Source organism: Lacerta agilis, chromosome 15, assembly GCF_009819535.1.
Source record: "Lacerta agilis isolate rLacAgi1 chromosome 15, rLacAgi1.pri, whole genome shotgun sequence".
NCBI lineage: Eukaryota > Metazoa > Chordata > Lepidosauria > Squamata > Lacertidae > Lacerta > Lacerta agilis.
In genome coordinates, this window is record NC_046326.1 from 20949771 (window position 1) to 20968312 (window position 18542).

The following is an 18542-nucleotide window of genomic DNA, read 5'->3' on the forward strand; positions in this document are numbered from 1 at the left end:
CGCACTTAATCCATTCCAGAGTTTCGTTCATAACCGGAAAACGCTCATAACATGAGGCACGCTTTTGCTAATGGCGCCTCCTGCTGCTACCGCACCGCTGGAGCTTGACTTCTGCTTGCATCCCGGGGCAAAGTTCGCAACAAGGGGCATCTACTTCTGGGTTAGGGGAGCGTGTAACCTGAAGCATTCGTGAGGGGGACAGTACATAACAGGAGGATATGGGATATGATATATCATGAGTTAAGGAAAATGTTGAAATATAATTTTGTTAAGAAGCCTGAAGCTTTCTTATTAGGTATTGTAGGTACAGACATTGAAAGGAAGGACATTAGACTTTTCCAATACGCAGTGACTGCAGCTAGGATTTTGCTTGCACAAAAATGGAAACAAGAAGAATTACCGACGAAAGAAGAATGGACAGTGAAATTGACGGAATATGCAGAACTGGACAAAATGACGGGAAGAATCCGGGAACAGTGGGACCAGAAATTCATCAAAGACTGGTTAAAGTTTATGAACTATTTAAAAGACAATTTATAATTGAATACGCTAATAGGATTTCAAGAAGTTTTGTAGTTAATGTGTAGAAATATTATTGTAAGTATGGTAGTTAAAGTAAGAAGGAATTCTATGATAATGTAAGCAATGGTTGATTAAAGAAGTATAATACCAAGATATAATTCTGAAAGCCATGTGGAGGGATTGAGGGAAGTCATGGCTTTGTAAGCCAAAGTGGAAAATGTATGAAAATGTTGGATTTATTTTATATTTGTAGTAGTATAGTGTAAAAAAGAATAAAAATTATGTACATAACAGGAGGTACCACTGTGTTTACCTACTTACACTGGCATGCTTTCAAACTGCTAGGTTGGCAGGAGCTGGGACAGAGCAATGGGGGCTCACTCTGTCGCAGGGATTCGAACCGCTGACCTTCCGATCGGCAAGCCCAAGAGGCTCGGTAGTTTAGACCACAGTGCCACCCATGTGGCATGCCGTTCCTTGTGAGAACGCCAGTGGCTAGATGGGCCACTGGCTGATGCAAAAGGCTTATCTCCTGTCCTTATGTGGCCCCATTCTGGCACTGGATTGTGACTAGTAGCCACTGACGGCCACCTTCCTATTGGGACAGCGTCTGATCTGGGGCCACACCTGCAAAGCACACACAAAACCATTTGGTAAGTGTAATGACCCTAATCTCATTCCAGAGAGTCCAGAGAGGAGGAGGAGGAGGAGGAGGAGGAGGAGGAGGAGGAACAGGAACACTCCTCTCTTCCTGACAGCCAATTGTCCTCACCAACCTGCACTTTTTCACTCAGGTCCTTCTGAAGTATAATCATAAAAGAATCTGGTTTTACTTGCCCGGCAACAGACGTAGTAAGTCTGTCATAAAAAGGAAATGTGAAGGACAAGCAGTCATAATAAGCCAACCTGGCCTCAACTGGAAGGTTATAAGAGATCGGGGAGCCCAGTGACTCATAATGCACATTGGGGGATTTGCCTCCATGCTACTAGGACCGGGAAGTTAAAACTGCTGCCTGAGCTTCTGTGTGAGGAAGAGGGAAGATTCACTGCTCAGCCAGCCCTTTGAGACAAATACAGTCCTTTGTTCAGCAAGAAATTACAGAGGAGGCCACTGGCTGATTGCTGGACTGCTGGTGGAGTCACAGCCATTCCTGTTTCAAGGAACTTGTTTGTGAGTACCTGGTGGGAATCATGCCACTGTATCTTTCATTTTGCTTGTAGGGCTGGTGAAATCACCAGGGGCTAAGTAGCAGAAGGAGGTGAGGGAAAAGAGCAGGGGGAAATCTGGAAAACACACAGATTATACGGAACTGTCTGCTAGCTGATGTCCTACCAGAGATTGGTTTTATTTATGTGTAAACATCTTTATATAGCACCTTCTCACAAAGCATCAGGGCACCGCACAGCAAAATTACTGGGTTCTTCTTGGTTTTGTTTTTATTGTGTGTTTTGTGTTTTTATCATGTGTTTTTATCTTGTGAACTGCCCTGAGACCTACGGGTATAGGCCGGTATACAAATTTTAGTGAGGATGATGATGATGATGATGATGATGATAAGCTTTTAAGAGCAATACAGAACCATCATTAAAATGACTGTCTACTCAAGTGTGTAGGCCTGTTGGCATTAAACAGTCTTCAAGAGAGACCTGGGAGTCAAAGGTGAGGGTGCCTGTCGAATCTCTGCTGCTAGAAACTTTGGGGACCAGAACCATTAAGGTTGTGTACACATTACTGGCCTAAAACTGGGTCATTCTTTTTCTCTATTTGGAATAAAGCTGGGGGAAACGCATCAAAATGCAGTGTTTCCTAAGAAATGAAAGGATACATAGAGGAGCTTTTTTTTCAGTCGGAGCTCACCGGAGCTCAGTTTTGGCACCACTCAGGTGGGCACCATTGCCATTCTAAGAGAACGAGGGAGAAGCTCATGGTGAGCTCCGGCACCTCTTTCCCTAGAAAACTAGCACTGCATACAGGGTAGATATGGATTGTGCCTAACGTCGTGTTTACACTGCATCCCAAACCAGCACTGAGAGTGCACTGGAGTGTGTACTCAGACCAAATGCCCAACTACTAGTTCATAGAAACCCCTTTCCCAGCCCGACTTTGACAACTGTGATTACGAGGGCGAGCCACTAGATGGTGTCTCTTGCAGCTCCATCCATTTTGAAATTGTCAATGAGCAGAAGGCTCACTTGATCCCCTGGTTGGGGTCTTGCTTCCTTTGCTTATTCAGTCTTGTGCCAGGGTTGCAGTCCTCCCCATGCTCCACCCACAGCTTTGTCAACTGCTGTAGAAAACTCAGATAAAGGAAAATGCCTTTCTATAAAATATTATTTTTTAAAAAAAAAAAGGTAAAGGAAAGGTTAAGGACCCCTGGACGGTTAAGTCCAGTCACACTAGACAATGGAGTGTGGCACTCATCCCTTCTTTCAGACATCAAGGGAGCCAGCATTTATACACAGACAGCTTTCCCGGGTCATGACTAAATGCACAGGACTCCGTTATGAGTGCCAGAGCGCATGGAAACACTGTTTGCCTTCCCACCGCAGCAGTACCTATTTATCTACTTGCACTGGTATGCTTTTGACTGCTAAGTTGGCAAGAAACTCAGTGGTTTACACCACGGTGCCACCCATGTCCCCTATAAAAGAGTAATGAATGGGACTGATTGCCTTGATAATGTTCGCAGTGTAGGCTCTGAGTTTGCGCTTGTGTAACCCTGGTTAAAGGCGATGACACCAAGCAGCTGTTGGGGAGGGGAAGCAAAAGCTGGATTTATCCTCTTCAGCTGACTAAAAATCATTAAGGGATGTTTTTAAGTGGTTGACCTAATTAAGTAACCTCTTGAATGGCCGTGCCTTTACATATTGAAACAGGCCTTTTGTGGAACCTGTATAGCAAGTATCCCTTAAGCAAGAGAGCAGTTGGGATTCCTTAAAGCACAGCAGATGCCCCCTGCCCCATACCTTACTTAAAGAGAAGAAGTCCACCTTTAAGATTTCCACTGCATTTTTTAAACAAATAATGTGCAAGACAGGGGTATGTAGAAACAGGGTCAGCCAGCCCAAGAGACAGACTGAAGCAATTGCCTTGAGTGGCAGAATCCCATGAGGCAGTGCCCCCATGGACACCCCACCTCCCCTGCCACTGGAGATCTCATGGAAAACCACTGCTGCTGCAGAACCCTGGTAAGCTGAGCTTCCACTGAGAAGGGGCAGCACCTTCCCATTTTGCCTCAGGCAGCGAAGCAGGACAGAGTGTATCCTGTTTGTGTGTATCCAGAAAAAGGCAGCATTTGGTCTGGAGGCAGTAATCAACATCTTGAGAATCTCTGCTTTAAAAAATCAGGGCAAGTTTCTAGCCCTTATGGCTGAGACAGAATGTGTCAAAGTGCATGGTCAACTTTGGCTGAAATCTGGACATGGCAAGGTTGACTCAACATTTCCAGCAATCAGGGGACAGATATCAGTGTCCTGAGTAACTATCATCCCCTAACAAAAGCAGAGTTGTGCAAAATAATACGAATCACATGAAATGGAAGCATATTTGCATAACTTCTGTTAATTTGCATAATTCCTACAGCTCTCAGAATTCAGGTTATTTGGTGTGGAATTTTTGGGCAATGTGGGCCATTGGCTCACACAAGGCACTGATATTACTGGGATGAACTCTGTGTTTTTCCTGCCTGAGTTCTACATTCTTTTGCTTGCGCAAATGACCAGGGTTTTTTTCACAGGGCCAGTGACTTTCCAGAATATTATTATTGCAATCATAGGAATGTTTGAAAGTATTGTGTACCAAATCAATCCATCCAGCTCAATATTATCTGCACTGACTGGCAGTGGCTTCCCAGGGTGCCCCCCCCATGCAGGGGTCTCTCCAAGCCCTCCCTGGAGATGCCAGGGATTGAATCTGAGACCTTCTGCAGGCAAAGCAGATGCTCTGCCACTGAGCTACAGCCCTTCCCTTAAGACATAGGAACATAGGAAGCTGCCTTATATACTGAGTCAAACTATTGGTCAATCCCAAAATTTGCGAGCTCATCCAAGGTCACAGTCGGAAATCATGCAAGACAATATGCTTGGCATTCACTGCAATTGTTCTTTGTCTCTGAACTTTACAAAAATAACTATTTTCTGCACTGGTTCTGACATTTCCCCCATCAATTGAAATTAATCTTGAAATTAATCACATAAATTTCAACAACGGCAGATAGTAAGATGCATAATGTTGATTTTTAGCAGAAGCCGAACTGTAGCAGAGTGGAAACAGCACTGATTGCAATGAAACCGCAACGGGACAGAATTTGTCAGCTCCTTAAGTCCCCAGTTGTAATTGACTTAATCCACACCTTTCTCTCCCCGCTCTTTTTTGGCTACAAGATTATGATCGTCATCATTCTGCAAGTGATCTGCAGCCTTGTGGCCTGGCTGTCGCTCTATGGCGGCTTCTTGTACCGGAACAAGCATCGCAGCCCCGAATGGAGCTGCCGGCTAGTCACCCTTTTGCATGGGCTAATTGTCACCTTCTTCTCCGGCTACATCGCTCTGATTGACGGGCCCTGGCCTTTGACTCATGCAGGTACGCAGAGATGATTCATTCTTGAGGGGGTTGACAGAGGTGACGGGGGGTGTCAAATGTGGGTGCAGTTGCTCTGCTCTCCCACCACGGCTAAACCTCTGCCTGTTGTGCCATCCCCATCCCAAAAGAACAGCTCCGCTGTGACATTATTCATCCACCCATCCATTCATTCCATTTACACCTCATCTTTCCTTCAAGGAGCTCAAAGTAGCATACACAGTTCTCCACCTCCTCATTTTATCCTCACAACAACCCTTTGAGAGGTACGTTAGGCTGAGAGACTGTGACTGGCCCAAGGACGCCCTGTGAACTTCATGAATGTGTGGGAATGAATGAATGAGTGAGTGATCTCCTAGGTCCTAGTCCAACTCTCTAACCACTACACCATTGGCTGAGAGTGTGATTTGCAGCCCTGATTGCTCCTAGAGATCTGAAGGCCCAGGAAGAAAACATCCCAGGAAAAATAGAGTGGAGGATTCCATTTCCCTACCATTTTTCCAGTTTCTTCCCCAACTTCTTTTATTATGAACTTAGAGAAAATTGGGATATGGGGCATTTTTATTTGTTTTTTTTCTGCGCGGGGTGGGAGGCGTGTTCCTAGCATTCACATCTCTTTTGTTCTCTGAGTATAAATAATGCCATGCAGCACTTATATAAAGCACTTTGGGATGTTCAAAGAGCTTCACTTGTAACTTGTACAATGACCCCAAAAGGCAGGTCTCTATCATCTCCCTCATTTTATATCCGGGAGAAGCTGAGCTGCAGTTCAGTGCTAGAGCATCTGCTTTGTACAGAGAAGGCCCCAGATTTAATCCCCAGTGGCATCACTGGGTAGGACTGGGAATGTGCCCCTGCCCAGGACCCTGGAGAGCTGCTGCTAGTCAGTGTAGACAATACTGAGCCACATGGACTAACAGTCTGACTTGGAATAAGTCATTCTCTGCGTTGAGGGCAGTGGCCTGGCTAAGACATTCCAACCACCATCTTCCTGATTTGTAGCTCAGACTCTTGATTCCCATTTGTCCTTGCTTCCCCTAACCCAGGTTCCCACCAATCTGATCTCCACCTGATGTCTTACTCCTGCACTTTATCATCTACTCCTGGCTCCATCCACTTCGCCGTTTCCATTCCTGCCTCGCCTTCCATCCAGCTCACTCAAGTCTTCTTGCCTCGCTCCTCTACCCTGCCATAATTGTTCTTTCCTCTGGTACACACAAACTTCCCAGTTTCGCCCCTCTGTCCCAGATCAGCCAATTGAAGGAGAACAGGAGACGGCATTCCTAGGCACCAGCTTTCTTCAACCTGGTGCCCTCCTCCAGCTCTTTTGGACTATAACTCCCATCAGCACCACCCAGCACGACTGTGCCAACTTGGACTGATGAGAGGTGTAGTCCAAAATATCTGGAAGGCACCTGGTCGTGGAAAGCTGATTGCCTGGGAGGAAACTTCATTGAACTTGTTGGGCCTTACTTCTGAGTAGACATGCCAAAGACTGGCCTGTAAATTCTGCAAAATGAACAAATGCATTACCCCATTTACAGTTGCAGATTGCGGCATTCCCCACCTCCCACCCCCTGCAGAATTTCTGCTTCCTACAACTCTCAGCTTTTGTTGCTGGGTTTTTATCTACCTCTTCTTCTTTTCAACAGCAAGATTCTAGTCCTTTTGAAATGATGTTTGAAATTATATAAATAACGTCTCCATAGAATGTGGGTTTGATCAGTGCAGATGTTTCCCCCTTATTTGTTTCATCAGAGAGTCCATGTTGCTGGATAGGGTCCATTATTTCATCCTCCCTGCCCACAATGATTCTCTACGCTCCCTTACACAGCTAAAAATGTACACTGGATTTATTTTTGAACTATGACTTGCTAGCGCTCATCTTCAGAACTTATCACAAGTGCTAGAATATGGAAGCGAATGAAAAAAGAAAGTACCTCTGGCCATGTGCAGAGGGTCCCATCTTAGCACTGAGCCCCTCCACTTCTCTGAATATCTGGGAACAGTGGGTCAGAGTTTCCAAGTTGGAAGCATTTGTATACAGGTAAACTGTAACCTTCTAACACCTTCCTTTAACAACAAAACATTATTATGCCCCTACTTTTACTTTTTCAGTCATTCGTTGCACTATATACATTAATTACATGTCATTCCCATTCTCTCTGTTTTTCCCTCACGACAATCCTGTGAGGTAGGTCAGACTGAGTGATAATGACTGACCCAAGATTGAGCTAAGCAGGGATCTGAATGCAGGTCTCTGCCAAAATCCAGCAAACTGCTTGCTACCCTGCATGGCCACTGGTTACGCAGATTGATTGCCATAGTGTCTGCATGTTCTGGGAACAAATCAGACTTGCCCTGTAATGACATCACAATCTCTGCAATTTCCGAAGCGTGGGTCCTGGTGGCAGTTCCTAAGATGCTTCAGGAAAGGTCAGCTGTTATCTGAGACTTCCAGTTTATTTTTGCTGAAGGTTCAGTGGCCAAAAAAAAGGGTGAATTGCTAGCCTCAGAAATTATTGTTATTATTATTATTATTATTAAGACAGACAGACAGACAGACAGAAAGACAGATAGGTAGAGAATAAGCAAGTACAACAATTCCCAAGAAGTATTATACCTGAAGGAGTGTCTCCACCCCCATTGTTCAGCCTGGACACTGAGGTCCAGTTCCGAGGGCCTTCTGGTGGTTCCCTCACTGCAAGAAGTGAGGTTACAGAGAACCAGACAAAGGGCCTTCTCGGTAGTGGCGCCTGCCATGTGGAACGCCCTCCCGTCAGATGTCAAGGAAATAAACAACTATCTGACTTTTAGAAGACATCTGAAGCCAGCCCTGTTCAGGGACGTTTTTAATGTTTGATCTTTTACCGTGTTTTTAAAGTTCTGTTGGGAACCGCCCAGAGTGGCTGGGGAAACTCAGCCAGATGGGTGGGGTAATAATAATATAATAATAACAATAACAATAAATTATTATTATTATTATTTAGCTATAATATCCTTGGTGGTGGTTGCAATTGCTTACTAGTCCTGAGCATGTTAGTGCACATTGCCAACATGATTTCAAGCTTCCACCCCTAACAATGAGGTCTAGAACTTTAACAGTGACCCCCAAATGGTGGTGCTTCCGCTACCCTGCTGTCAGATGACCCACCGTCTTTTGCCACTTTCCTTCCTTGCCCTTGCCTTTCGCTCCTCCGTTTCACATGGAACGGATCCACGCCTGCTGCTGTGAACGTCCTCTCCCCTTGCTGTGTCCTCGCAAGCCCTCGCTTGCATTTAGTTCAGCTCCTGATCGCCAGGATTAGGTCTTTATAACTGTTTCATGAGGCACCTGTCGTCCTTGTGGGGGTGTCTAAAAATTCCACAGAGCAGGCTCTTACTCTAATCCATTTGGCCGAGTGACATCTGAGCTACTGACACCAGCTGCAAATCCCTTTTTCTCCACTTGTGTAATTACTGCTGGGGTGATCAGGGGGCCCAGGGCACCATCTAGACAAAGGCACAAAATGGGCATCAAATATACTACTGTGGTACCTTGGAAGTCGAACGGAATCCGTTCCGGAAGTCCGTTCAACTTCCAAGACGTTCGGAAACCAAGGTGCGGCTTCCGATTGGCTGCAGGAAGCTCCTGCAGCCAATCCGAAGCCGTGGAAGCCCCGTCGGATGTTCGAGTTCCAAAGAACGTTTGCAAACCGGAACACTCACTTCTGGGTTTGCGGCGTTCAGGAGCCAAAACGTTTGACTCGCAAGGCATTTGGTATTCAAGGTATGACTGTATTGCATAATAATGTTAACTGTGTTGATTTTTCAGTGTAGCATAACCAGGCATGCTTTTGTAGCTGATGAAAAGCCAGACACCAGCTTATTCCAAGGCTTAGTATGAGCAGCAGCCCAAGCCAGAAGGGCAATGATGCAGCTTCTTATTAGTTTCCTGCCTACGGTGCAATGCTGAAAGCTGCCAAGGCTGTAGTGCAGAATTAAATGAAGGGTTTGCAGCATCAGGAGCTGCACCACCAGCAGACTTTCTGCAGAAGAGCTTCCAAGCAGGAGCAGTCTATCTGAGTAATGAGAATTCTCAGTTTCAGTGGCCTTTAAAACGCACAGCCATTTTTTATTTGCCCCAATGCCACTTCACAGGAACTTAGGAAACTGCCTCCCAAGATCTTTTGGTCCATCCTGTATTGTCTATTCGGATTGGCAGCGGCTCTCCAAGAATTCAGACTCAGGGGTCTCTCTCAGCCCGACCTGGAGATGCCACTGTATTGTGACTTTCCCCCCCCAGAGCATGTGGGAGAGAAGCTATTAAAAACTGGGAAGTTGTTCTGGGAATAGTTATGGAGCATCTCACAGAACCAAGGCTTGAATTTTGCATGCATGCAAAACACACACACACAAAAAAACTTCAAAACCAGATTTCCTGTTTTAGAATCTGACCTTTGGATGCATAAACATGATATTTGATATCATTCCCAAATACTCTTTTCAGGGTAAGTTTCTCATTCGAGAGCTTGCTCAAATTTTGATGATGGAGAGTTCAAAAACAAAAAACAAAAACAAGGGAATATGTCTGGGACCTCAAATGCCAAAAGCACTGGGTGTTCATTTTGTAAAATGAGTTTTTAGTTACAGTTGTAACTCAGAAGTCGAACAGAATTCGTTCCAGAAGTCCGTTCGACTTCCAAAATGTCCAGAAACCAAAGCTCGGCTTCTGATTGGCTGCAGGAAGCTCCTGCAGCCAATCAGAAGCCATGGAAACCATGGCTTCCAAAGAACATTTGCAAACCAGAACACTCACGTGCCAAAACGTCCGAGTACCAAGCCGTTCAACAACCAAGGTACTGCTCTATTTTAAAGATCAGTTTAGAAACCTATAAGGTGCAATGGTCATCATTTCAAACTACCCAAGCAACATTAGATTTCCACCTAGAAGACCCCCCTGTGGTCCCTTCCAGCTCTGCAATTTTCTGTGATTCTAGGATGGCAAACTCAGTCAACCCTTTTTTTTTCTCGTCTTTCCAGGCTACCCCAACACGGCTCTCCAGGTCTGCCTGATGTGCTTGTCGCTGGGATACTTCCTCTTCGACTTGAGCTGGTGCATTTATTTCAAGAGCGAGGGCATCCTGATGCTCTACCACCACATGCTGAGTGTCAGCGGCCTGGCTTTTGTGCTGATGATTGGCAAGTCTGCCACCGAGATCAATGCCGTCGTCTTCGTGAGCGAGATCACCAACCCTCTGCTGCAGCTACGCTGGTTCCTACGGGAGATGGGGCGCTATCACAACCTCCTCGGGGATGTGGTGGATTACCTTTTCGTAACTCTCTTCCTGGGGCTGCGCATCGCCGGCGGAGCATGGATTCTACAGTCGGTGCTGACTTCGCCCAACAGCATCTTGATGCTAAAGTGTGGCATCCTGTCAATGTATGTGGTGTCCTGGGCATTTATGCTGGATATCATCAGTTTTGCCAGGAGGAAAACAACAAAGAAATATTGTGCTTGGAAGAATAAAAAAACAAAAGGAAAGCTTCCCAAGGAAAACGGACATCTGCCAAAATGCTGACTTTGATTTCCCAGTGGGCTGTTGTGCCTAATCGAGCAATAAGCAAACGGAACCTGGATAGCTCAGTCGGTTAGAGCGTGGTGCCGATAACGCCAAGGTTGCAAGTTCAATCCCCATATGGGACAGCTGCATATTCCTGAATTGCAGGGGGTTGGACTAGATGACCCCGGGGTCCCACCCAACTCTACAATTCTATGCTCTTATGAAGTAGGAAGCATCTTTTATGGACAGTAAACTGTCAAGGTGCTTCACCTAACAAAAACTGGATTGGGTGGGGGACCATGGAACCACTGACCTCCAGAGCTCGTTCCGAAGATGAGGGATCTTTGGCGCAAGACATGAATCGTGGTTTGAAAGATGGGTGGATATTCTCCTTGAAGGAAACTTGGCAGAAAATGCCAGTGCAAGGAGGAAGGACTAAACCACAAAGCCTGCAGGCCAGTGGAAGCTGGCCTGTAAGGGAAACAGGGCATTGCTCAACCAACCTCCATCTGACCTCAGCCACCCCCCACTTGCCCTGCCTTTTTTCTTACAACCAGTGCAAAAGCTGGCACTGGCTATGGGTTCTTTCTCCTTAGCCTCATTGGTGCCTTTGTAGAACTTATCAGAGAAGAGGATGGAGACAAAACCTGAATTACCTCTGCCTCTTACTGGCTTCAACTCTGCCTATCATTGACCTCCACGCCAAGGAAGGTTGCAGCCTTTCTGAAGCAAGGATCTGGCTTCTTCCAGCTGCTCCACACTGCCAAAACCCATCCAGCTGGATTTCACAGTCTACAACTTCCTTTCACAAAAGCAGGAGAGATTGAGATACTGGACGATTCTCCCTGGCTCTACCAACAAGATCTCCATACACGCTCCAAGCCTGTGCATCCTTACTGCCATGCAGGCTTCTGACAGTCTCTTGGCTAGGCTGCCTAGGATATCTCAAGAGGAAATGGCAGACATCAAATCTGGGACCATTGTGCAGTGGTGTAATGTGGGCTGCCAGCACCTGGGGCTGTGTGGAAGGGAGGGATATGGATGGAGTACATATGTGCATTCAACTACTTAACAGTGTCCACGTCACCTGAGAGATTGCAGCCACAGACTTAAGAAACGAAGAGTTGTTCCATTGTCTGGAGAGGTTGCTTCCCGGTTCAACAGAGCCCAGTGATGGAAGTATGCAGCTGTATTGAGGCAGCACCGGGTGTTAAAATTTTGCACTCCTAACAATTTTGCACTCGGGGCAACTAAATTTTTTAAAGCCTGCCAGCTTGATTACCAGAGATTTACCAGGAATCTTTAGCTGTGGTCTATGCTAGTATGGACGAGGCCAGCATTGAAGCAGGAATAATTTGAAATTTGCCTGCATCTGAAAAAATCCCCATTTGCAGCTGAACTTATTTCCTAACCCAGAAGCAGCCCTTCCCTTCCCCTTGAAGCAGATATTCCCTTGTTGTAATGCACTCAAGGTGGCCATGGCAGATGTTTTCTCTTGGCAATGCAAACCTAAGAGCTGCGATAGTTGTGCAGACTCCTTGCTCCTGTTCCTAAACGGGCATCAGCATGGGGTCAGAAGACTGCTCCAGCTGTCACAAGTGTTATTTTTTGCACCGCAGTTAAAAGCTGCTGCTGCTGCTCCCTCCCTCCGATGTCAAAGCAAACGCTGGCGCTTCTCATCATGGAAGTCGCTTGGGAATCTCCAAGCAACGATTTCCAGAAAGAACAGATAAAGAGGTTACAGGTTGCCCTGTCGGTTTCCACATGGTGCTTTTCACAGGAAGGGTTTTTATACCTTGCCGTGTCCTGAATCTGCCATCCAGAACTCTCTCCGGTGCTCAGGGGGATAATTTGTGCTAATCTTCTTTTGCTCCAGAAAGCTGCCCTTGATCTCCCAGGGGCGGCGTCTCTCTGGCTACACAGGAGACTTGCCTGCAGCTCAGACTTTGGTGTGGCTGTGAAGCCTACTTCTCAAGAAGTTGCCAGATGCCTGCTTTGGGTTTGTGAAATGGAGACACACACACACACACACCTGAAAAGCTGCTGGCATTTCCCTTTGACTCCAGCAGTCCAGGTGTGTGCATGTACACATAGGCATTCATGTGTATATAGAGAGAAGGCGAAAGCTGCAGTCTTATGATGACTTAGCTGTAAGTGGAGATGAGGGATAAATCCAATTCTGTTTGCAACAATATGTCAACCAAATTGCAGCCATCCTTCGAAATTTGGACTTGTCTGAATTTTGCAACGTAGCCTAGCTAAGTAAACTATACCCCCCCCCCAAAAAAATGAATATGCTGGGATAAAGTGTGCATCAAAAAGCATCTATTGGTGAAAATAGCATACAGCATTGAACTGTGTCAGGGGAAATGGTATTGCAAAAATGTGTCAATTAGGCAAAATTGCATACAAAAGTTTGAATATTCAGAGAAATCTGCACTAAATGCTGCCGAATTTTCATGATTATTATTTTTTTAAAAAAAAAAAATGTAAGCTGCTATGGAAATGTGGAGGACTGAACATAGGAATGGAAAAATGAGAAACTGAAACTGACATATTTGCCCATCCTTACTAATAAGTAAGCTCCACTGAACTGAATATGGGACTTCCTTCTGCATAGACATTATAGAATTGCATGGTAAGGAAATATCTACCTTGGATTTACAGCACAAGGCTATGCACATCTACACATCTACACATCTACACAAAGTAAACACCACCTAGTTTAATGGGACTTACTCCTAAGTGAGCAGGAACAGGATTGCAGCCATAAACTGCATTAATCATCATATTTATGTGCTTATTTGATTACCTCCTACTTCCTCCCCCCCATTTGACACCTCTGGAGTGACACCACCGCCAATAAACCATTTGGGTATAGTGATGAGACCTCATATACTAAAAAGTCTTCAAATTGTTGATTCAGACGGGTTGAATCAACACCTGAATTCTTTTTTTAAAAAATCAAGAGAAACTATACCACTAGTCAAACCCAACAAACACATATACCACCACCAAATCACCCCAAAGGAAATATATCTAGGTGTAATGCTGACAGCTGCTTAGCTGCCTCGTATCTAACCTATAAAAAAAATGGCGGCTTATATAGAATGCCACAACTCCCAGTCATGAGAACAGAGGACAATCTCAGCTTTCTTGAGTCCTGTCTTCTACCTCTTGGCTCCAGCGGGGCTGGATCTGATTCCTGGCTGGTGTGTCAGTTACAAGCAACTATATAAGAAAACATTCCCCAGCCTGGGTGGGGGGAGGGGGGGCTCTAGGTTTTCTGGACTACAACTTCCATCTGCCCCAGGATCATCATACAGCCATGCTGACTGATAGGAATTGTAGTCTTAAAATCTGGACAGCACCAAGTTGGAGAAAGCTGATATAGTATCTCCATTTTATCAAGCAATCCAATTTTTCCTCTTGTCCCAAATATCCCCTTCAAGTGAATGAGTCTTCAGGTCAGTTTCACCACATGGATAGCAGTAGTACTTTCCGACAATAGAAAATTATTTAGAAAAAAATAATAATCAGAACACTTCATATACTTTGTCTTGGGCATGCTTACAAAAAAAATCCTGTAAAGTAGGCCAGTACTGAATTATAATTCCCAAATTGCAGGTAGAGACTGAGAGGGCAATGGCTTTCCCTAAAGCCACCCAAAAATGTCCATGGGAAATCTGGGGGTGGCGGTGGGGCTTTCCTAGTTTATAGCTCCTGGGCTGTGATTCTGAGCATACTTACATGGGCTAAAACAAGCCAAGGAGCTGACTGAAATGTAGCCTTTCTCATTGAGAACAGTCTCTCTCTCTCTCTCTCTCTCTCTCTCTCTCTCTCAATGTATGAATTAATGTTCTTTTTATGTATTTATGTATTTATTTATTTTTGGAAAGAATAAATTTTATTGGATTTTTATACATAATAATAATAAATAAGCAGCGTAACGCCTCCACCCCAACCCTAAAATAGGGATCAAGCTGTACACTAACACGAGCAATTCTTATCAATTCATGTCAATTATTTAAATGGCCAGTATCATGATGTCTCAGGGAAAGCACAAACATTGCTTTATCTACAGGTGGGTAGCTGTGTTGGTCTGCCATAGTCAAAACAAAATCGAAAATTCTTTCTAGTAGCACCTTAGAGACCAACTGAGTTTGTTCTTGGTATGAGCTTCGTGTGCATGCACACTTCTTCAGATGCATGCACACGAAAGCTCATACCAAGAACAAACTTCAATCAATGAATCAATCCCTTTTGAGTTATCAGTTATTTTCTCAGCAATAGCCCATGAAAGGTGCTTCATAGAATTGTAGAGTTGGAAGGGACCACGAGAGTTATCTAGTCCAACCCCCTGCGATGCAGGGATCTTTTGCCCAACATAGGGATCGAACCCACGACCCTGAGAGCATTTAATAAGTATTGCACAATGTAAAAACCAAAACAATATCATTAAAATACCAGCAAAACTGCAGTATAAAAGCAGATGGAAACAAGTAAAATAGGATTTCAGGGGGTGGGGTTCTAAAACATAAAACAGGGTCCTTGATCTCCCCTTGAGCTTTCACTTGGGAGGTTCCCTTCCTTCTCTCAACCTCCCACCCTGGGAGATCTTCCCTTTCCAGCTTCCCATACAGGGTCCTTGATCTTATGGGTCAAGGAAAGCCTAGGCAAAAAGAGAAGTCTTTACAAGACCAGTTGCTGGAGACCACAGGAGGGAAGAGCGCTCTTGTGTTCGAATCCTACCTGTGGGTTTCCTATAGGTATCTGGTTGGCCACTGTGAGAACAGGATGCCAGACTAGGTGGTCTAGGTCCAGCAGGGCTCTTCTAAAGACATCTGAAACCACCGATGGTTACAGCCTCACCTGTACAGCCTCACAGTACAGGGGCAATAGCAGAAAAATGCACATTTTCAGGTCACACTGCTATTAGATTTGACAGTGTGTGGTGTCGTGAGCAGAATCCAGTTGATCCTTCATGTGTATTCTGACAGGCAATGAATGTGCTTAGGTGTGCAGCCTCAAGAGGTGCGTTTTCCTCTTTTTAAGAATGTTCCTTGCTGCTTCTGGAAAACACCTTTACCTGCTTACTTTCCTTGTGCTGAGTTCCACATGGAGCTCTGTTGCCCACCAGAAGCCTGCAGAAAACAGGACTGAACTCCTTGCTGATGCATGAGAAGCTCAGTCCGAATTGCCCCGGTGGGCTGGCTTTGACAGGTGGATGAGCTGCCCAGCTGTCAATCACCTGACATTATTATTGTGTCAGATGTTTGGCCATTGCTCTAGGTGCATTTTGAGACAGGGAATTTCATTAGCGTGAGCAGTTTCTGAGCTCTGGGCACAATACTGTGCCTAAGATTTCAGATTGAAACTGCAGAGTGGAAGGAAAGGAGGACCTTTTTCTGCCTCCCCACTTCTAGCTACTTTCAGAAGACTGGAGAAGAGACCCTCTTTAAGAATATTAGTGGGGTGGGCAAGGGAAGGACTAGACCATGTGAAAAATGAACATAATATTTTAGCTGCAGTTCATTCATTTTCAGCTTTGTAATTTTGTTATAAAAAAAGAGCGCCTAGACATTCTGTTGTTGTGTCCATAACCTAGGGTTAAGCTCCTAGCTTTCATATCTCAGTTTCTAACACTGGCGGGTGGTCCTGCCCACTTGTCAAAGTTGGCACACGGGGGTGGGGAGGAGATAAATATTTTGTGGGGAAATGCCATATCTGGACATTAGTGAGGAAGAGGGAGAAAGGGGAGAAAGGCCCAAATCACTCCCCTGCTCCAAATGGCAAAGAGTGATATTTCTTGCAGCAAGCAATTAGCCATCCACTAAGTATGTAAATCTGCGAATACAGAGGCAGGTCAGATTTAAGTGATTTGTCATGATTCATGGGTGGCTTAAACAACAGGAAGTCCTTGATGATATGCATCAATTGACAGTGAAGTAAATAATAAAGGCACTCTTAAAACTGAAGGCAATTAGGGATTCACAAAACCGGAGTAGCAAAGCTAGCAACAACAACAACCCAAGGTTACCACTGTTGCAAAGGCTGTGAGTAAAAGCAGTGTTTATCGCTAGTTAAGCTACATGTGAGGACTTCACTTTTGTTGTAGTATATAATACGCCGAAGAATTGATGCTTTTGAATTATGGTGCTGGAGGAGACTCTTGAGATTCCCATGTACTGCAAGAAGATCAAACCTATCCATTCTTAAGGAAATCAGGCCTGAGTGCTCACTGGAAGGACAGATCCTGAAGCTGAGGCTCCAATACTTTGGCCACTTCATGAGAAGAGAAGACTCCCTGGAAAAGACCCTGGTGTTGGGAAAGATGGAGGGCACAAGGAGAAGGGGATGACAGAGGACAAGATGGTTGGACAGTGTTCTCGAAGCTACCAACATGAGTCTGACCAAACTGCAGAAGGCAGTGGAAGACAGGAGTGCCTGGCGTGCTTTGGTCCATGGGGTCACGAAGAGTCGGACACGACTAAATGACTAAACAACAACATAATATGCCTCTCCTAAGAGGAGTGCTGCTATTCAGGATTTCAGACACACACACACACACACACCACTTTCTCCGCAATCAACCAACATTTTCAGGAAAGGCTCAAGTGGAAGAAAGTGCTGCTTTTTTGCTTTGTTGGCTGTACAAAACAATCATGCACAAAGTGGCTTAATTTATTTGTGTTCAGAAGGGCAATTGGTCATGTCAAAGTTATGCCTGACTGGGCTGGCAGGACTGGAGAGATCATCATCCGACCTGACTCACGGTGTGACAATTACTAGCCTACGCAGAGCCATAAGCAAAGATATAATCTAACACTGGCCTTTTAATGAAAGCATAGAATTCAGAGGTCCATGGAACCAAACTGTTGTGTTTGATTGAAGAACCTTCTGGGGCTATCAGCCCAGAAAGGTCCTCCCCACCTCAATTAACCTGTACCTTTGTTCCTAAATGACTTGCTGTGGGCTGGATGGAAACAAAGCTGCTTCATACAGCATCAGAAGCTTTTTTTCTACCTACCTACCCACTTTTCTACCATTATTTTCTACTCTGTAGGTGGAAAATGTGGCATGGCAGTGTGGGAGAGAGACACTTGTAGGCTGCAAACACACTATAACTTTAAATTTGTTTGTTTGTTTGTTTGATTGATTGATTGATTTATATCCCACCTTTCCCCCAGAAAGCATACATGGCTTTTCCTGTCTCCTCACTTTATCCTCACAACAACCCTGTGAGGTAGGTTAGGTGAAGAGACAGTGACAGGCCCAAGTGAGCTTCACAACTGAGTGGGGATTTGAACCCTAGTCTCCCAGATCATAGTCTGACACTCGAACCACTACACCACACTGACGTATCTGTTGGTCCACCCCTTGTGGCTGATGCTGATGGGAGTTGTAGTCCGAGAGTTCTGGGTGACACCAGTTTGGGGAAGGATGCCTGAGGTCAGAGCTGGGGAACTTGTGACCCTTGTGATGTTTTGGACTCCAATTCCCATCAGCCTCAGCCAAAAAGGCAAATTGCCAGGGATGATGGGAGCTGTAGTCCAGCAACATCAGAAAGTCCACAGATCCCCCACTCCTGTTCCCAGGTTCTATCTAGGCCAAGCATAGGCAAACTCTGCCCCTCCCAGATGTTTGGGACTACAATTCCCATCATTCCTAGCTATCAGGACCAGTGGTCAGGGATGGTGGGAATTGTAGTCCCAAACATCTGGAGGGCCGGAGTTTGCCCATGCCTGATCTAGGCCAATACTCCAACCATTAAACCACTTAAGCACCTTTAACACACTTTCCCGCAAAGCATGCTTCTTCAATGTCGGCCCTCCAGATGTTTTGAGACTACAATTCCCATCATCCCTGATCACTGGTCCTGCTAGCTAGGGATCATG

The 18542-nt window shown here is 45.3% G+C and overlaps 1 protein-coding gene across 1 annotated transcript; it reads left to right on the forward strand.

Moving 5' to 3' along the window:
- Window positions 1–1541: 1541 nt before the first annotated feature.
- Window positions 1542–10753, forward strand: LOC117060047 (TLC domain-containing protein 5-like). Its single transcript, XM_033172106.1, has 3 exons — window positions 1542–1693; window positions 4906–5104; window positions 10124–10753. The coding sequence occupies exons 2-3, from the start codon at window positions 4909–4911 to the stop codon at window positions 10660–10662; spliced, it is 735 nt and encodes a 244-aa protein (XP_033027997.1). The 5' UTR covers window positions 1542–1693; window positions 4906–4908; the 3' UTR covers window positions 10663–10753.
- Window positions 10754–18542: the final 7789 nt, after the last annotated feature.

Coding starts and splice junctions, on each gene's coding strand:
- LOC117060047 (XM_033172106.1), top strand. CDS start 4,909: ATGATCGTCATCATTCTGCAAGTGATCTGCAGCCTTGTGGCCTGGCTG. Junction 5,105..10,123: donor CTGGCCTTTGACTCATGCAG/GTACGCAGAGAT, acceptor TCGTCTTTCCAG/GCTACCCCAACACGGCTCTC.